Source organism: Oryzias latipes, chromosome 9 (assembly GCF_002234675.1).
Source record: "Oryzias latipes chromosome 9, ASM223467v1".
NCBI classification, from domain to species: Eukaryota; Metazoa; Chordata; class Actinopteri; order Beloniformes; family Adrianichthyidae; genus Oryzias; species Oryzias latipes.
Genome location: NC_019867.2, coordinates 3,920,204 through 3,937,227, shown reverse-complemented (window position 1 = coordinate 3,937,227; position 17,024 = coordinate 3,920,204). Strand labels below are relative to the sequence as shown.

General features: G+C 40.9%; 3 protein-coding genes across 3 annotated transcripts in view; 2 read left to right on the top strand and 1 right to left on the bottom strand.

Annotated features, from left to right (window-relative positions):
* The window catches only part of mrps30 (mitochondrial ribosomal protein S30), a 31,749-nt gene extending 22,613 nt beyond the window's left edge, over positions 1-9,136 (top strand). Inside the window, exons 5-6 of the mRNA XM_023958235.1 lie at positions 8,405-8,531; positions 8,655-9,136. Coding sequence (XP_023814003.1) covers positions 8,405-8,531; positions 8,655-8,914 — 387 coding nt within the window. The 3' untranslated portion in view covers positions 8,915-9,136. The remainder of the gene's footprint in view (positions 1-8,404; positions 8,532-8,654) is intronic.
* A 535-nt stretch (positions 9,137-9,671) lies between these two features.
* LOC101163947 (nuclear factor 7, ovary-like) lies at positions 9,672-11,587 on the bottom strand. The gene has a single exon (XM_004084142.4). It carries the CDS (start codon positions 11,413-11,415, stop codon positions 9,994-9,996), a length of 1,422 nt encoding a protein of 473 aa, XP_004084190.2. The 5' UTR covers positions 11,416-11,587; the 3' UTR covers positions 9,672-9,993.
* Positions 11,588-12,869: 1,282 nt separating this feature from the next.
* coq5 (coenzyme Q5, methyltransferase) lies at positions 12,870-16,819 on the top strand. The gene is made up of 7 exons (XM_004072076.4): positions 12,870-13,065; positions 13,650-13,799; positions 13,877-14,095; positions 15,123-15,229; positions 15,607-15,695; positions 15,912-16,023; positions 16,250-16,819. The coding sequence occupies exons 1-7, from the start codon at positions 12,900-12,902 to the stop codon at positions 16,349-16,351; spliced, it is 945 nt and encodes a 314-aa protein (XP_004072124.1). The 5' UTR covers positions 12,870-12,899; the 3' UTR covers positions 16,352-16,819.
* The last annotated feature ends 205 nt before the right edge of the window (positions 16,820-17,024 follow it).

The following is a 17,024-nucleotide window of genomic DNA, read 5'->3' as shown; positions in this document are numbered from 1 at the left end:
TCTAATGATGGGGAATCCTCTCAAAAAGAAATGTTGACTAGATCACAGACAGGGCAGTAATTACAGTGGACAAAAACGATGGGAGAGGGACTTTCTCCTTTCCCCTCTGAACCTGAAGACACATCAGCAATGACAGAATCATTTCCAATGATCCAGGTTGCAAACCCACAGGCAGGAGATGATCAACCCCCAACTATTTTAGTGTATATTTTAGTGTGTGTTTTAGTGTATAGAACATGGACAATGGAAGATGTTAAGATATAGAAGGTGTGATTTCTTACAAAGCAGATGTGAATCAGTTTGTGCAGGACATGAAAAGTTTGAGTGGAAGTGTTATATGATGGTGGAGGCAGCCGAAGAAGGGGAGGTTCCAGAGAAGACGCAACAGAAGAGGTCTGAGAGGTAGTGAGGATGTCAGAGAGGAGCTTATGGTTACCCCTTTTCAGGGTGTTGGACCTGTGGAAGAGAAGGAACACGCATGACGAGGCCAGGGGACAGGGAGCTTTGCATTTTTTAATACAGGACTCCCTGAAAAGCAGAATGATGAGTCAGATGGAGATGATGAGGTGTTGATGAAGTTCTAGGATTTATTGGCTTATGCAGATGTTAAACCAGAAATTAAATTAAGGATAAATGGGAATGATGATTTTTTTTGTGTGACGCTGGTGCATGTAGGACAGCTATCAAAGAACAAATTCTAGAAGCAAAGCCTGCAGCCACGCGAGTTTCAGTGAAAGCATCAAATGGTGAAACCGTGTGTATTTCTCCGTTAGAGTTAGTGCAACTAAAATCACTTTTATGCAATTGTATGCAGTGCAGCTGTAGCTGCAAAAATGGGGGAAATCATGTTGAATTTTAAATAACGTTTGGCATGTCTTCATGCTGAACGGGCACAATCAGCAGTGGCACAATCTGGGAGATGGTTAGGATGGGGGAAAGTGCTGATGACTGGATTCCCCCACTATCACCCCACATCCAGGGAAGTCCCTCAACTGGACTTACTCAAGTGACTTTCTTTTGGATGACCTCTGTTAAAATGGGTTTGCATTTGGAAGAAAAACTAAAGGACTGGGTCAGATGATTATTAGCGTTAACTGAGAAGGAGGTAGATCTGTTAAAAGATTTCCCTGAAACTCTGTGGTCTAAAGCAGTGTTTTTCAACCTTTTCTGAGCCACGGCACACTTTAACCTTAAAAAAAATCCCGCGGCACACCAGCATCCAAAAATTAAAAAAAAAGGAGAAACTCATAGTCTGAATTGATCTACAGCCCCTCCACAATCTCACATGCATTTTTGAGATAATTGTTACAGAAAAAGCTGGAAACTGCAGCTGTTTTTTTCTAAAAGATGCAATAAAAGTTAAGTTAGAAGATTTAAAAACAGTTTGTGTGTTCGTTAGTTTCAAGACGTTTAACAACAGATCTCCTTTTGCGCTGTCACTCTCACAACCCAATGCATCATGGGAAATGTAGTGCATAAAACTGCCGAAGATCGGTTTTCGGAGCTTCATTGTTTTGTTCACTTGTTCCACGGTCTGATACCGGATTCTGTGGAAAGCTACACCGCTAAAGACGAGCTTTAGCTGGTATTTCTGTTAGAACTGAGCGACTTTACGAGCTAAATCGGGACAAGGAAGTGAAGACTTTAAGCACTTCTGATTGGTCAGACCGATGACATGTGATTAAGCCCCCCAACACGGGACTTTTCCAAAATACAGCCGAAGGTGCAGCTGAATCGCGGTACGTCATTCTTATCAAAATTTCTTTAATAAAATAAAATAAACGCAAAGAAAAGGTATTTTACGATCTTTTATATTCCTAACTCCTCAGTGTTTTATCAGGGCCTGTTTGGATGAACAGAGAGCTAAAATCCTGGAGATGGGAAATGTTTTTAGATCAGTTAATGAGGGCAATTTCCCACGGCACACTTGGCCATCTCCCACGGCACACTAGTGTGCCGCGGCACACTGGTTGAAAAACACTGGTCTAAAGGACCCACAGATGTAGGGGTAATTGAAAGATTCAGTGGCACTGATAAAACATTTAGCTGATGAAGCAGAGAAAGTGTCATCAGCTACCTTCATTCTCTGTTTCTTAAACCCTAAAATGAAGTCAGAAATCTAGGGGTAATCATGGACTCTGACCTGAACTTTAACAGCCATATCAAGTCAGTAACATCAGCTGCATTTTACCATCTGAAAAACATTGCCAAAATCAAAAACATAATGTCAAAGCCAGACCTGGAGATACTTATTCATGCATTTGTCTCCATTAGGTTAGACCAGTGTTTTTGAACCAGTGTGCGGCGGCACATTAGTGTGCCGTGGGAGATGGTCAAGTGTGCCGTGAGAAATTGCCCTCATTAACTGATCTAAAAGCAATTACCATCTTCAGGAAATCAGCTCTTTGTTCATCCAAACAGGCCCTGATAAAACACTGAGAAGTTAAGAATATGAAGAATATGAATATAAAATTATTTTTTCTTTGTGTTTATATGATTCTATTAAAGACATTTTGATAAGAATTAGAAACCATTAGAAACTCTCATGTTTGATAGAGTTACAGTTTTTGCCACCGTATCTGACTAATTTAGATAAAATTAGAAGCATTTTTCAAGGGGTAAGTCAGTTGTCTTGACACCACGTAATGTTTGTTTTTTTTGTGGCATGGCGGCAGAAGAGGAACGACGTTCTTCAGGTCTCTCCCGCATCAAACCGGAGATCATTAAAAGCAGCGATGGTAGGATACTTGTGGAAAACGAACTCTTAAACTTTGTTGCTGGGAAAATGAGAACGCTGAGTCATGACGAAATTGTTATGCTTGTAACAAACAATTTCAGCTCTGAGCGCATTGAATCATCAAAGAAAGTTTTGTTTGAGGTCTGCCCTAATACCTCTCAACGCTGCATCTCTCACAAAGGCACGCAAAAGGATATTAACAACGTAAAGATTTGTTTGAAAGTGCTAAATGAGTGTGGGGACAATATTCCAAGGTTTGTCTCGCACTATTTGGATGAACTGCCTCCTGTTTCATTCAACCGTGTTGACGTCTCAGCGCTACTGTCACGGATGGAGCAAATAAACAATGATATGCGCTGCATGAAACTCACTCTGGAGTCTCAAACTACTGCTTGTGAAAATCTTCATGCTGTAACGGCATCGATGGACAACCGGATCACTGTGATGGAGCAGCAGCGCGGTGACGCTGAACCACCCAGCGGTGCTGAGACAACAAACGCCGAGGAACCAGCATGCAGTAAGGCCAAACAGCCTGCAGGACAAGTCTCAAGTGAATCGCGCGGCTGGTCGTTCGCGCAAAACTCCCGGCATTATTGGAACTGCCTCTGTTTCTAATATTCACGCAGTGAAGACGAAGATCTGGTGAGTGTTTTTGCAACCAAATTTGTCCCCAGTTTGGACGCTGTTACACTTAGCAAATACCTGGAAGGCAAGATGGGACGGGAAGTGAAATGCAGGAAAATTGAGACTGTTCATGGAAGATTCGGCTCCTTTCACGTAACTGCTGAATGTAATGCTGTAGCAGACATGTATGCGCCTGAGCTCTGGCCGGATGGTGTTTGAGGCGCTACTATGAACCCCGCCGGAAAGAACAAACTTCTGCAGCCAGGGGTTCTCTGGCCCCAGAAATAACTCGGAGTGTGAATAAGGCCTCAGTTCCTGTGGGGGATGGCGGTGAAACCAGCGCCTAACCTCTCGTGTCATCTTACTTGACAACAAAACATCATGCGGATTGTATCATATAATACGCGTGGCTTGCGTACTGGACACAATGTTGCTGATAAATCCAGTCGCTATGTCGTTGATAAGCTTTTGAATGAGTGTGATGCATTATGTTTGCAAGAAACCTGGTCTGCCAAACAGGACTTGGACAATCTGAACTCATTACATGTGGATTTCCATGGTGTTGGTGAATCCACCACTGATCTGAGCACCAGAATCGTTTGAGGTAGAATTCCTGGGGGCGTGGCTATCCTCTGGAATGTTAAGTATGATGCTGCTGTTAATGTTGTGAGACTTAATGTTGATTGGGCTGTTGGCTTGGAAATTAACATTGATGAAAAGAAATTTACAGTTCTAAATGTTTACATGCCCTATGAGTCTTATCTATTGGAGGACGAATTCTTGCACAAATTAGCATTCATAAAAGCATTTATTGAGGATAGGAGCTCCACTTGTGTGTTTGTTATAGGAGATTTTAATGCTGATCTCTCAGATGACTCATCAATATTTGGTAATCATTTAACTTCTTACTGTGAAGAAAATAATCTCACTTTTTCAAGTAGAATATCAGTGATGCCTGGCATTCCACCTCATGGCTGGACCACTGTATCTGTACTGCGGATGCTCATGCTTCTCTGAGAAACATAGAAATCCTGTATAATTTGGCTACCTCAGATCACATACCAGTAGTCTTCTCCTTAAATGTGGCAAATATACCATCTCTTGAGACGAGAGAAAATAACGATCTTACAGATAAACTTCATTGGTCCAAAGTTACAAATGAGGACATCAATAAATACACAGCAACCTCCGATGCTCAGCTGCAGGCTGTAAAATTACCCAGGGATGCACTGGCATGCTGTGATCCAAACTGAAAAAATTCTACTTGTGCTGAATTATGTAAACTCTATGAAAATATAGTCAAAGCTGTTAAAGATAGTAGTCTTTGCCTACGAAGCAGGATTCATAGAAGCTGGACCGTCAAGCCAGGCTGGAATGACTTTGTAGCTGAACATCATGCTGCAGCCAGGGATGCATTCACACTCTGGCATAAAGCTGGGAAACCTCGACAAGGTGCTTTATTTGAGAGCAAGAAAATGACTACTGCTAGATTCAAATATTCACTTCGCATTATCAAAAGGCAAGAAAACATGATGAGAGCAGACTCTCCGGCCAGAGGTCTACAAAATAATGATTACCATAAATTCTGGAAGGAGGTCAATGCTATTAATAACCGTAAAACTTCATTGCCATCCAACATTGAAGGTGTATGTGGTGCTGATAACATTGCTGATTTATGGCGTAAGCATTATTCTGACCTGCTCAATTCGGTAGAAAGTCATGCAGTTTCTATTGACAACGTGGATCTTACTGACACTATGGTTATTCGTGCAAGTGAGATTCAAGATGCAATTTCAAAGATAAAAGAAGGCAAAGCATATGGTCTAGATGACATCACAGTCGAACATTTAAAATATTCAAGTTTTAAATTACTGCCCCTGTTGGCCATGTGTTTCACTGGCTTTTTAACCCATGGAGTCCTGCCTGATTCAATTCTCTCAGTTGTATTGATTCCCGTCATCAAAGACAAGACTGCCAGTTTAAATAGTCTGTTGAATTACCGACCGATTGCCCTTTCCAGCAACATTTCAAAAATGAATATGTTTTATTGACTAGACTCGAGGTGCATCTTTTAACAAGTGAGAATCAATTTGGTTTTAAAAAAAGTCTCGGCACTGATATGTGTATCTACGCGTTACAGGAAATAGTTGGGAAATACCTGCATTTGAATACATCTGTATTTTTGTGTTTTATTGATGCCACTAAGGCCTTTGACAGGGTCAACCACCTCAAGCTTTTTCAGAAGCTAATTAATCGAGGAGTGCCCAAATACCTTGTATGATTCCTGGCTTTCTGGTATGCTAATCAAACAATGGTAGTCAAATGGGACAATGTCTTATCAGGGCCTTTTTATGTAAGCAATGGTGTTCAACAGGGGGGGATACTCTCTCCATTTCTATTCAATGTGTATATTCATGATCTATCCACTAATCTGAATCTGTGCAAAACTGGGTGTGTTGTTGGATGTCAAACCTTTAATCATCTCATGTATGCTGATGACCTTGTCATTTTTAGCCCCTACAGTGCTGAGTTACAAACACTTTTAAAAGTTTGTTCTGACTATGGCAGAGACTTTGATATAAACTACAATCCCTCCAAAAGCAAAGTAATGATTGTAAGGACCAAAGACGACAGAAATGTAAACTTTCCTGTTTTTAAGCTTTGTGGAACGCATCTGGAACAAACCTTATCTATCAAATACCTTGGACATTTCATTACTGATGATTGGAGGGATGATAGAGACATTCAGAGACAGTACTGTAAACTCTATGCTCAGGCAAACATGCTGATGAGAAAATTCAGTACGTGTTCTCTTCAAGTGAAGTGTTCGCTGTTCAGAGCTTACTGCACTCCTCTGTATACGGCCCCTCTTTGGTGGAACTATGGACGTGGGACATTCCGCAAATTCTAAGTGGCCTATAATGATGCTTTTAGGCTTCTGCTACAGGTGCCCAGGTGGTACAGAGCCAGTCAGCTGTTTGTGGATGCTCGCATCCCCACCAGTGAAGCACTACTGCGTAAGCTTACATACGGCCTTATGGAACGCCTGGACAAATCTAAGAACTCAATTATCATGTCTCTGACTGATCCCAAAAGAAGCTCATGCCGCTACACTTCTGCCCTGAGGAAACACTGGATACAGCGATTATACTCTTTTTAATTTATATCTTCTTACTTTTTATTATGTATACTGTATTTGTATCTTTTTCTATGGACCACATCTGAGTCTGAAATAAAAGTGTGTTTAAAGCTTCAAATAGGAACTCCAAAAGAACTTTCCAGAAAAACCTGCAGAAGTTTGAAGTCAGACCATCCTGACCAGGAGACTTCCCTTTAGTTTATTTACTGGACAACATGATCCAGTTCCAAAATATTCATGTCTTTATCACTTTCTTTTCCGAAATCTAAATTGATTTGAGGGATAAAAGTTTTTTATAACATTAAAGAAAAACTTTATTGACTGGATATAAATGTTGGTAATATTTATAAATTTTAAGTGAAATTTCTTTGGATTGGTGATAACATTACTATCTACATTTTGGGAAGTTATAGCATTTTTTCTGCCTTGTTTTCCCAAAATTACTAAAAAAAGGAATTAATTATTTTTAACTCTGTCAAACATCCAAAAAGTCTAATTATGACAGTAATTTTTGAGAAAATCGAAAAAGATCCATAAGTGCAGTTTTTCAGCCTTGTGGCTTACAGCTACAGTCAAGGGATTGCTGTCTGCTGCCCTCTGGTGGTAGCACGATGTGCTGCATTCAAGAGGATGGAGATTTCTGATTAAAAGTTCATGATTGTGTTTATTAAAAATAAACAAGTCTAGGTAAAATTCCTGTTCATATTTTTTAGGATTTTACCTAATAAACTGAACTCTTTCTCGCATATTTCACTGATAATTCTCCTTAAGAGTGAAGTATTTGCATATAAGAGATTGATGTTCAGACAAACACAGCAGGTTGAACACTAGAACAACACAAGTTGAAAAGTGGCTAGGATTAAACATTGTAAAACTCTGCTGGAAAAAATATATCACATCCAGATGCAGGAAAGTTTGAAGATCCTTAACAAGAAGCTTGTTAAATGATAAAAAGACGTCACCAACAAACCTTTAACACACCAACTGAAGAGGTTTTTATCTCTTAGATGTAGAACATTTACTGTTTTACTCACTTTTTGGATGTTATGGTGCAGATTTTGACAGATAGATGATCGAAAAGTGTAAATTATACATTTGTGTTGATCTAAGGCTGTGACCTGCTGCTCTGGCCTTCCATTGTGGCCCTCTGGCTAAAGGAAAATAAAATGAAAATAAATAAAATAATAAGAATTACTTAAAATTGTTTTTATTTTATTCATGCCTGGGGTTCTCCTGTTCCAGTAAGATAAACATAAGAATCTTATCAAGATTTTAATAGTGTTTTCAAATCAAGAAAATATCATTTATACCTGCTGAAATACATTTGGGCATTTTGTAATAAATTTACAATTTTATATTTTCTAATCTACAAACAGAATTGATTAATTTCAGAATTGATTGATTTTTATGATTAAATTGCAACATTATCATATATTAGTCATTTTTTGTTTCCATAAAGGATCTATTGAAATTGTTTTTTATTATTATTATAAACTGTCCTAAAGTTTGAGTGTATTTTTTTTTATTGATGAATCACAAACCAACTTCACTGAAAGTCCATGTTTGTGTTTTCCGTCTAGAAGGTGTGTCTCAGAAGTTTTGATGTGATGAACGGCGCTGTGATTCTGACAATGTCGATGCCTTTAAATTAGATTGTTAAAAATTAAATGTCAAAAGGAGATTTTCATAATAAGCGCAAAGTTTTGGTGCTAGTCCTTCATGCAACAACAAAAAAAAGAATTGTCTTGTTCTCGTTCTAGAAATTCTGTTTATGAGCCACTTTTTTTATTAAACCTCTGAAGGAAAAATAAAGAAAATCAATTTCTAAGTAAAAGAAAAGAAAACAAGAATTAGCTTGACAGGAAAATCATTCCATGGATTTCAAGAATTCTCAGTTCCATTTGGTACCCGACCGGTACCACAGAGACCGGATGGTGAAGCAGCAGCAGTCTGATCAGGTGGAGGTTTTCCTGAGAGCCAACGCCCTCGCCAGCCTTTTCTCCTGGACTGGAGCTCAGGCTGCGTACCAGGGTGAGTTCTCCACGCAGGAGACGCCTCTTCCTGCCACTGAAACCGTGGACGTTTAGTTTATCAGGTCCTAAAGGCCAGTTGATGGTTGAACTGCCACTGATCTTCCTGTTCATCCTTTGACAGCTTTCTGGAGCCACGAGGACGTGTGCAGACCCTTTGTGTCGCAGGCTGTGATCACAGACGGTCACTTCTTTTCCTTCTTCTGCTACCAGCTGAACACTTTGGCTCTCTCTGTGGAAACAGACGCTAACAACCCCAGAAAGAACCTTCTGTGGGGCAGCCAAAGCCAGCAGCTGTTCCAGACTGTGCAGGACGGAGAGGTGCTGGGTCTGAACGACGGCGTCATCAAGCTTCTGGTTCAGTTCCTCATGAACCGGCCGTAGAGTCCAGTAAAATCTGTTCTGAAGGTTTGGTTTTTCATGGCTGTTAAACAATGAAAAGGTTTAAAGTTGAAGTTTATTTTGAAAACCAGAAAATGATCCATGGCTGCTGTCTTCTGCCCTCTGGCGGCAGCACGATGTACTACATCAAAGAGGAGGGAGAGAATTTTCAAATTAAAAGAACAATTTCCAGATTGTATTAATAAAAAAACGAATTCAGATAAATTGTGTGTTCATCTTTGATTTCATTTCATTCAGTAAACTGAATTCATATAATATTGTTGCTGCTCTCATTAAATAGATTTCTTAGTGTTTGGATATGTTGGTAGTTCCTAAAGGTGTGAGAGTTCAGCTGCACAATCTCAGGAAGTGTGTGAGTGACATACTTGGGACAAAAAAAGACCTAAAGAGTAAAGCTGCTTAAAGACTAAAGTTTAAACTTCTGTAAGGTTTAAATGAATTTAGGGTTATACTTTGATGTGAAGAAAATAAAAACCTTTTTACTTTGAGTCTTTTTTACTTTGAGCCAATAAGCAAAGCTCTCAATTTACTGGTCAATTTTCCTCTGTAGCAGATGGTCCAACAAGTGACATAAGAGTGATTTAGAATTTTATTGTTTTAAAACATAATTTAATGTTTTTTGGGTGAATATCACTAAAGATTTAATCTGCTCCTTTTTTCTGATTTTCCTAATTGAGTTCTACTTTCACAGAAATATCGTCCTGTTGTCCTCTACAGTGGACATAGAGTGATAAAAGATAAAGATTCAGTGTTTGAAGGGAATTTATTAACAAAACATCAAAGTCACATTTTCTGGATCACTGTGGATTCATTTTTATCTTGAAGGAAAAAAAAAAATCAGAGAATTTATGGAAACAAACTCAATATGTCACATTTCAGTTTCCTATTATTAAACTACTCAAATGTACAAATCAGTTTTAATACAATGTTTTAGAGTTAATTGTTGCACAAAAAATAATGAAGATTTTCTTCTGTGTGAAGAAAATCTGATTATCTGGATTGAAACAAGTGTGATGAAAGAAAAAAATTTCAGTTATTTATTTTTTTTAATGACAAAAGAGTCAAATCATCTCAGTCGGACAGATTTGGAGTTTAGAGGTTTTTGCATCTTCTGATTTATTAACTTCAAAATATGGGAAAAGTTTCTCAGTGAAAGTGTCTTTGTAAGTGTAGATGTGAGTCATGTCTTCAGGGTTGTAGAAGGACACCTCCCCCCTGTCATAGTCCAGCTGGACTCTGATCTTCTGGAGACTCTTGGTCACAGTGACAGTCTGACCATCACCGTTTGTGTATTTTCCATTACGGTGTAATAAACACCAGATTCCATCTTTTGGTGAAGCAGACCTCTCTCCCTTCCTGTTAACAGACTCTTTAGTCACACCAATGTTCCAGTCAGGATGATCTCCCACCTCCACCTCCCAGCTGTGTTTCCCTGATCTGAAGCCCTCAGAGCCAAAAACAGAAACAAAATACATGTTTCTCTCTGGATTGTTAGGAAGCTGCTGAGAAGTTTCTCCAAATCTCACACTGGTCAGATCATCAGACAGATAAAGATATCTGCTTGCAGTGTTTGGGTCCAGGAGGACCGGACTGAAGTGGACCTTCTCCTTCATCTTCTCCCAGACTCTGAAGGACAGGTTGCCCACATGTTTGGCCACATCTATCAGAGCTCCTGAGAGCAGCTGTGGGTCTGACAGCGAGCTCTGGGCTCTGGCTCTGCTCTGAGTGTCTTTCCAACTGCTGAGGAACGCCTCCTTGTCTTTCTGCAGCTCTGCTTCAACAGCACTGATACTTTCTGACAGAGAGGACATCTGCTCCTGGATCCTCTTCATCTCTCCCATCACAGTCTTCCTCTTCTGCTCCTCTTCCTCCCTCAGAGCTGCCAGTCTGGACTCCTCTTCCTCCTTCAGGAACTGCTGGAGCTTGTTGAACTCTGCTCTGATCTGTGTCTCTGTGGACAGCAGCTGCTTCTTGGAGTGTTGAATCATCTGATTGTATGTTTTCTCCACTTCTTTGTATTTGATCTTCTTGTCCTGCAGAGACTTTAAGTCAGATTTCAGCTCCTCCTTCAGCTCTCTGACTGCTTCTTCTACAGGAACCACTTTGTGACTCTGGTGCTGAAAAAACTCACAGACAGAACAAAAAGCTCTCTGCTCGTCTTTACAGAACAGTTTGGATTCTCCTGGATGTTTCCTGCAGACCTCCATGAACTTCTGCTCTCCTGTTTTTGTCTCTGATGATTCAGATTTCTGTCTTCCAGCAAACGAGTCAGCAAGTTCCTTCAGGCAAAGGTTCACAGCAGGATGTTCTTCAAGTGATTTTCTTTTACAGATGGGACAGTTTTTGTTCTGAGTTTGTTCCCAGAACTTTTGCAGGCAGCTCCAACAGAAGTTGTGGTTGCAGCTCAGAGTTACAGGATCATTGAAAGTCTCTGAACAAACGTGACACTTCAGGTATTCAAGAAGAGCAGCTCTCTCAGCCATTTCTAACCAAAGTCTTTCAGACTCACCAGCTTCTGTCTTGAAGTTCAGGATGAAAATATTCCACAAATCTTTGTTTTTCCAGCAGAGATTTAAAGACCTTTAATGGCGTCTGAGTTCAGTTCAGCAAAGTCATTTTACTTTCAGTTTCCTCAGAATTTATTTCCTCAGTCTCAGCCAGTGTTGCCAGATAGAGTCACAGTTTTCCAGCCCAAACGTCATCTATAACCGCCAAACTCAGACAAAGACCGCCCAACGGGGGGGGGGGGGGGGGGGGGGCGTGACACCTGGGATGATTTTATGAACTCAAATATGGAAACACGATTACGAAGTGGAACTCTTCAAAATAATAAACACCTCCGTGGATAAACACAGACACCGCTCCATGTAGCTATCAGACCATAACTCTATCTGGTAGCTCCGCCCACACGCGGCGACGGTATCAAGCTTTAAAAAACACAATTTCTAAGAGGCGGGGCGGGACGTTGCACACACCCAACAGGTTAGATGACAATTGGTCAGAGCCCATTAAGCGTCTCTGCCTGATGCGTTCAGGGAGCTCCAGTACATCAGACTCCAACAGCCACACAGCCTAGTGTAGTGCGCTATTATATATTCATGAGGCAAAAACCCACCGAACCGACTCTAAAACCGCCCAAATTATGCATACCCGCCCAAAGCCAGTTCTACCCACAAATTTAGAACCAAAATCGCCCAATTGGGCGGAATCTGGCAACACTGGTCTCACCAAAAGTGTTTCCCCCCCATAACTTTATTGATCACAACGATCCAATACAAAACAGTTCAATACAATAATAGGAAAAGAGCAGCCCAGGGGGTAATTATTACTTGTTACACAAAGACATTGAAACTGACGCACAGGTCCAGAGTTTTAATCACTTTCTTATTGTCAGAATGTTTTATTGTGTAAACAAATAAGATAAAACATTAAACTTGTATCTCTTTCCTCGTGACTTTGGCTCAGAAGTGTTCGTGATTTTGAGTTTGATTGATCCAGAATTGCTCTGCGTTTGCGTTTTGCAGGGCAGTGGATTAAGCAGCAGCCAGGGGTAGTTGGAGTAGTAAGGAAAGTTCCTCCCAGTAGTAGTAGGGCTACCAAATGTCCAGCAGAGGGCGCTTGGTCTTCTCTAGGATTTCCTTGTTCACACCCAGTGTTGCCAGATAGAGTCACAGTTTTCTATCCCAAAAGTCATCTGATAACAGCCACAAACTGCCCAATGTTATCTCTAGGATAACTGGACGGCCCGCGTTTTTTACTGTGGCTAAAGGCATATATACAAAAATGAAAATTAAATAACAATATTGAAAATAAGAAATTACTAAATTTCCAAAAGTTCTTAAAAAATTGACTAAATCCGCCGGAAAAAATCCGCAGTTCTACATTTGACCATCAGATGGCAGCAAATGTTCGCTGCAGTAACATTAATAGAAGAAGAAGAAACTTCCTGTCTCACTGTGTAATCAACATGGCTGCCTCCGTGAGAACGTTTGTCCGCAGTTTGTCCCGCAAAAATGCTTGTTTCGCCGCAGTATTGCGGCAGTCAGACTGTCGGTGGTTCACCGGTGCAGCCGAGGACCGGAGCACTCACTTCGGCTTCGAGACCGTATCTGAGGCGGAGAAAGCAAGCAAAGGTGAGCGGAAGAAAAGCTCCAGGGTTTTAGCTAGAAAACTTTATTGAACAATTCAAATATAGCAATGTAGTTGTTCTGTTGGGGGGGGGTATGATTCATATAGTTAAAAAAGACAAAAAGTGTATAAATAAGGAGAGAGGGAGTCCTTAAATCATTAGTAATGCAAATTTTAAGCTTATTTTTGTTTAAAATTAATGTTTATGGTGGTACTTACATAATTTTATAAGTGTATAGACACATCTTTAAAAATGAATAAGTTAAAATGTTTTTGTCAGTAATTTCTAAAGAAAAGTCTCACATTTTATCTAGAATCATTATGAAAATATAAATCTTCTTGTAATTTCATAGTTATGGCTTGTAGACGTTTTTAAGCTGAACTTAGTGTTGAACCTCACATCAAATGTTGGTTTCTGCACAAATGTCCAGTTTCTGTAAACTCAGTTCATTTCCATGGGATCATTTCTTGGTGGTTCCTCTTTTTGCATCAATGCGCTGTGACATGGGGGCCACCAGCCTGACTGTGGGATGGTGTCGGTTCCTTCAGATCCTTGGTTCTTACTGAAAGTTTGTTTTTGTGTTTCCAGTCTATAAAGTTTTTGAAAACGTGGCTCAGAAGTATGATGTCATGAACGACGCCATGAGTCTGGGGATCCACCGCCTGTGGAAGGACGCGCTGCTGCACGTCATGCACCCGCAGCCCGGCGCTCGCCTGTTGGACGTGGCGGGGGGGACGGGTAAGGCCAGCGCCACTGCAGAACACGCAGCTAAATCCAGACAACATTTGGCCCCATCTTACCCCCCCCATCTGCAGGTGACATTGCTTTCCGGTTCCTGGACTACATCCGTTCTCAGCAGGAGAAGCAGCAGAGGCGGGCCATGTCGTTGGGACAGACGCCGTCGTGGCGGGACATTTCTGATGGGTATCCGGCTGGGGGCGGAGCTCCGGAGTCTGCGGTTGTGGTCTGTGACATCAACAAGGAGATGCTGAAAGTGGGCAGACAGCGGGCCGACAGCAGGGGGGTCACCACAGGTGATCTATTGAAACAGTTTCAGTCCTGACTTGGATTTTGACACAACAGTGAGACTCTTTGGCCTGATTGAAGCAGATTCTTCTAATCTTTGCATTTTTAGAAAAAAAAAAAGATCATTACAATCCCAAACTGTTTTTTAACTGCTTTCTTTGAAACAACCTTCTCTATGACTGAGTAAATAAACTGGATTAATTGATTTATTGACGGGATGAGAAGTGGTTCTCCTGCAGCAGGGCTGTACGTTAGAGGTAAGATCGGGCCTAAAAAATCCAGCCCGACCCGACCCAGGCCCCTAGGGCATTAAAGCCGAACCCAGCCCAAGCCCGACCAATTAACTTGATTTGCAGGCCCGAGCTCGAAGCAAACCCGAAATTTCAATATATTCCATAGTATTTTTGGCAGAAAAAAATGCAAGATTTCTTAAGGTTAAAATAATCTACATATTTTTATGATCATGATAAATACATTTGCACAACGAAATAACGCTGGAACACAGAATAAGAGGCCAGACAAAGAGTGAAAGACAGATCTTGATGCGCACTCGCTTAATTACACGGAGAAATGCTGCAGCCGCGGCGGTGCGTGTTTGCCTTTTCAGTTCTCCTGTATTAAGTTTATCCTCGACTTCTTGCTGCTCAATATCGGGGATACCTAAACAAAATAGATGCAGACTTGCGGAGGGAAGATTACATGCACAACCAGGCGCAAAGCCTGCCCTGGCTCTGCGTCTGCGCTTCCTGTTTAGTAGTAGTTATATAGCAATTACCTTACAGCGCCTTCTCTGTTTTAACCAAATTATTAACTTGTAACAAGTATTCCTTAATTTGGTATCCAGACATAGTTTTAGTATACATTTTTATAAACATATATTTATTAAAAAAGTCAGCGAGAGAGAAGCCCGACCCGACGGGTCGAGGGCTCGGCTTGAGATCTTACGTCAAGCCAGGAGTCCCAGAAAAGTTTTCTCTGCAAACATCTTGTTCTAACATCTGGTTATTACATCTGGTTCCTGCTGGCGTGTTTCAGGTCTGTCCTGGGTGGTTGGAGATGCAGAGGAGCTGCCCTTCAACGATGACCAGTTTGATCTTTACAGCATCGCGTTCGGCATTCGGAACGTCACTCGCATAGATCAGGTTTGTGGTCTGAACCGACATTTGAAGCTGCAGTTTTATGTTTTTATTGCAAAAACAATCTGTCACAAACAAACCTAAATAAAGACAAAATGCAGAATTTCAATCTTTTAAATGACGCAGTAAAAACTTTATTGAAATAAAGACAGTAATGAATATTGTGTCTGCAACCCACAGACTCACATTCTCTGTGTGTCTGTGGGTTGAGTTTTGGTTCTCAGCTTAGGAACAACTAAAAGGTCAAAGCCGGAGGACCTCAGTGTCTGAGGCGTCATACTTCAAATACTTCAAACTTAGACCAATAATAAAACATTTCTAAACCCTAAAAGAATCTAAAATGTTATCCATAGATTTAAACTTTAGGCTCGTTCTGCTTTCAGGCGCTCAAAGAGGCTCTTCGGGTCCTGAAACCTGGCGGCAGGTTCCTGTGTTTGGAGTTCAGCAAAGTGACCAATCCTGTGCTGGAACGGTAAGCAGCATGGTTTGATATTATGGTCTGTCTCGCTGCCAAACTACTCCATTGATCCGGTTTTAGTTTTCACATTTTCATCCTAAATCGATCTTGTTCGCTGAAAAACAATTTTCAGTCACAAATAAGTGATATGAAGGGAACAAAGGTGAAACGTTCATGAATAAATGGTCATTTCAGCGCTCAGCACTGCAGCTGACGTTTGTTCCTCCTCAGGCTCTACGATGCCTACAGCTTCCAGGTGATCCCAGTTTTGGGAGAAGTGATCGCTGGAGACTGGAAATCTTACCAGTATTTGGTGGAGAGCATCCGCAAGTTTCCTGACCAGGTAAAAGCCCCGCTTGGTTCAGAAACTGTCTGGAAATGATCGTCATGCTGTGGAAAAACATCTTCAGGGGTTGAAAGTAGAAGCAGCAGAAATAAACTATTTCATAATTTCTGTTACATTTTTAAAAAAAACTGACTTTTCTTCTGAGTTTGACATCAAAGTTTTCCTTGTTTCAAACAGTTTAGTGACTTTGTGGATCTCACTGAAGTGTGTTGTTTCTGTGAAGGAGGAGTTCAAAGGCCTGATGGAAGACGCCGGGTTTTTCTGCGTGCAGTACTTCAACCTGACTGGGGGGGTGGTGGCTCTCCATTCTGGCTTCAAGCTGTGAGGAAGAGCGGCTCTTCGTCTGCGCGGATGATTTCTGACATGAAGCGGAGTCGCATTTCTGCTCCATAGATGAATTTGTAAAAAGATATTTTCAGTCTTGTACCACAAAGATTATTGAGTTTATTTAACAAAATGCTTTAAATTAAAGCAAAGCTGTTTGACGTCACGAGTTAAATAAAGTTTTATTTGTTGTCGGATATGAAAAGGTTTGTGATGTCATACTTTAACGGTGAATTGCAGCTTCCATGGAGACTGAGGCTCATCTTGTTCTCATTAAAATGTGCATCAGAGTTCTTTACAGGAACTTCAGGTTCTTGTTGCTTAGCAACCACAGAGACCACCGTCCTTGTAGTCTTCAAGGTCACTCAGGTAAAATAGCAGGTGAACAGATTAGCAGTTATTAAGAGCTGCTTGTTGATTGACAGGTGTTCATGGTGGCGTTGCAATAAAGTTTTGCTGCTTGTTTGAATTTGTTTCCATTCAATGACACGTTCACACCTGATGACAATTTAGAATCATCAACCTATGCAGCATGTTTTTGGACATGCAAACACAGAGAACATGCAAATTCCACTGAAATGTCTAAGCTGGGATTTGAGCCAGCGCCTTCATGCTGTTAGGAGAAAGTGCTAACCACTACTCCACCATGACCCTGAAATTAAATAAAGTTGTGA

Excerpts from the sequence above, each read along its gene's own strand:
- coq5 (XM_004072076.4), top strand. The coding sequence starts at position 12,900 with ATGGCTGCCTCCGTGAGAACGTTTGTCCGCAGTTTGTCCCGCAAAAAT. Across the intron at positions 14,096-15,122 it reads CAGCAGGGGGGTCACCACAG|GTCTGTCCTGGGTGGTTGGA; the intron begins GTGATCTATTGA and ends GGCGTGTTTCAG. Across the intron at positions 16,024-16,249 it reads TCCGCAAGTTTCCTGACCAG|GAGGAGTTCAAAGGCCTGAT; the intron begins GTAAAAGCCCCG and ends GTTTCTGTGAAG.
- LOC101163947 (XM_004084142.4), bottom strand. The coding sequence starts at position 11,415 with ATGGCTGAGAGAGCTGCTCTTCTTGAATACCTGAAGTGTCACGTTTGT.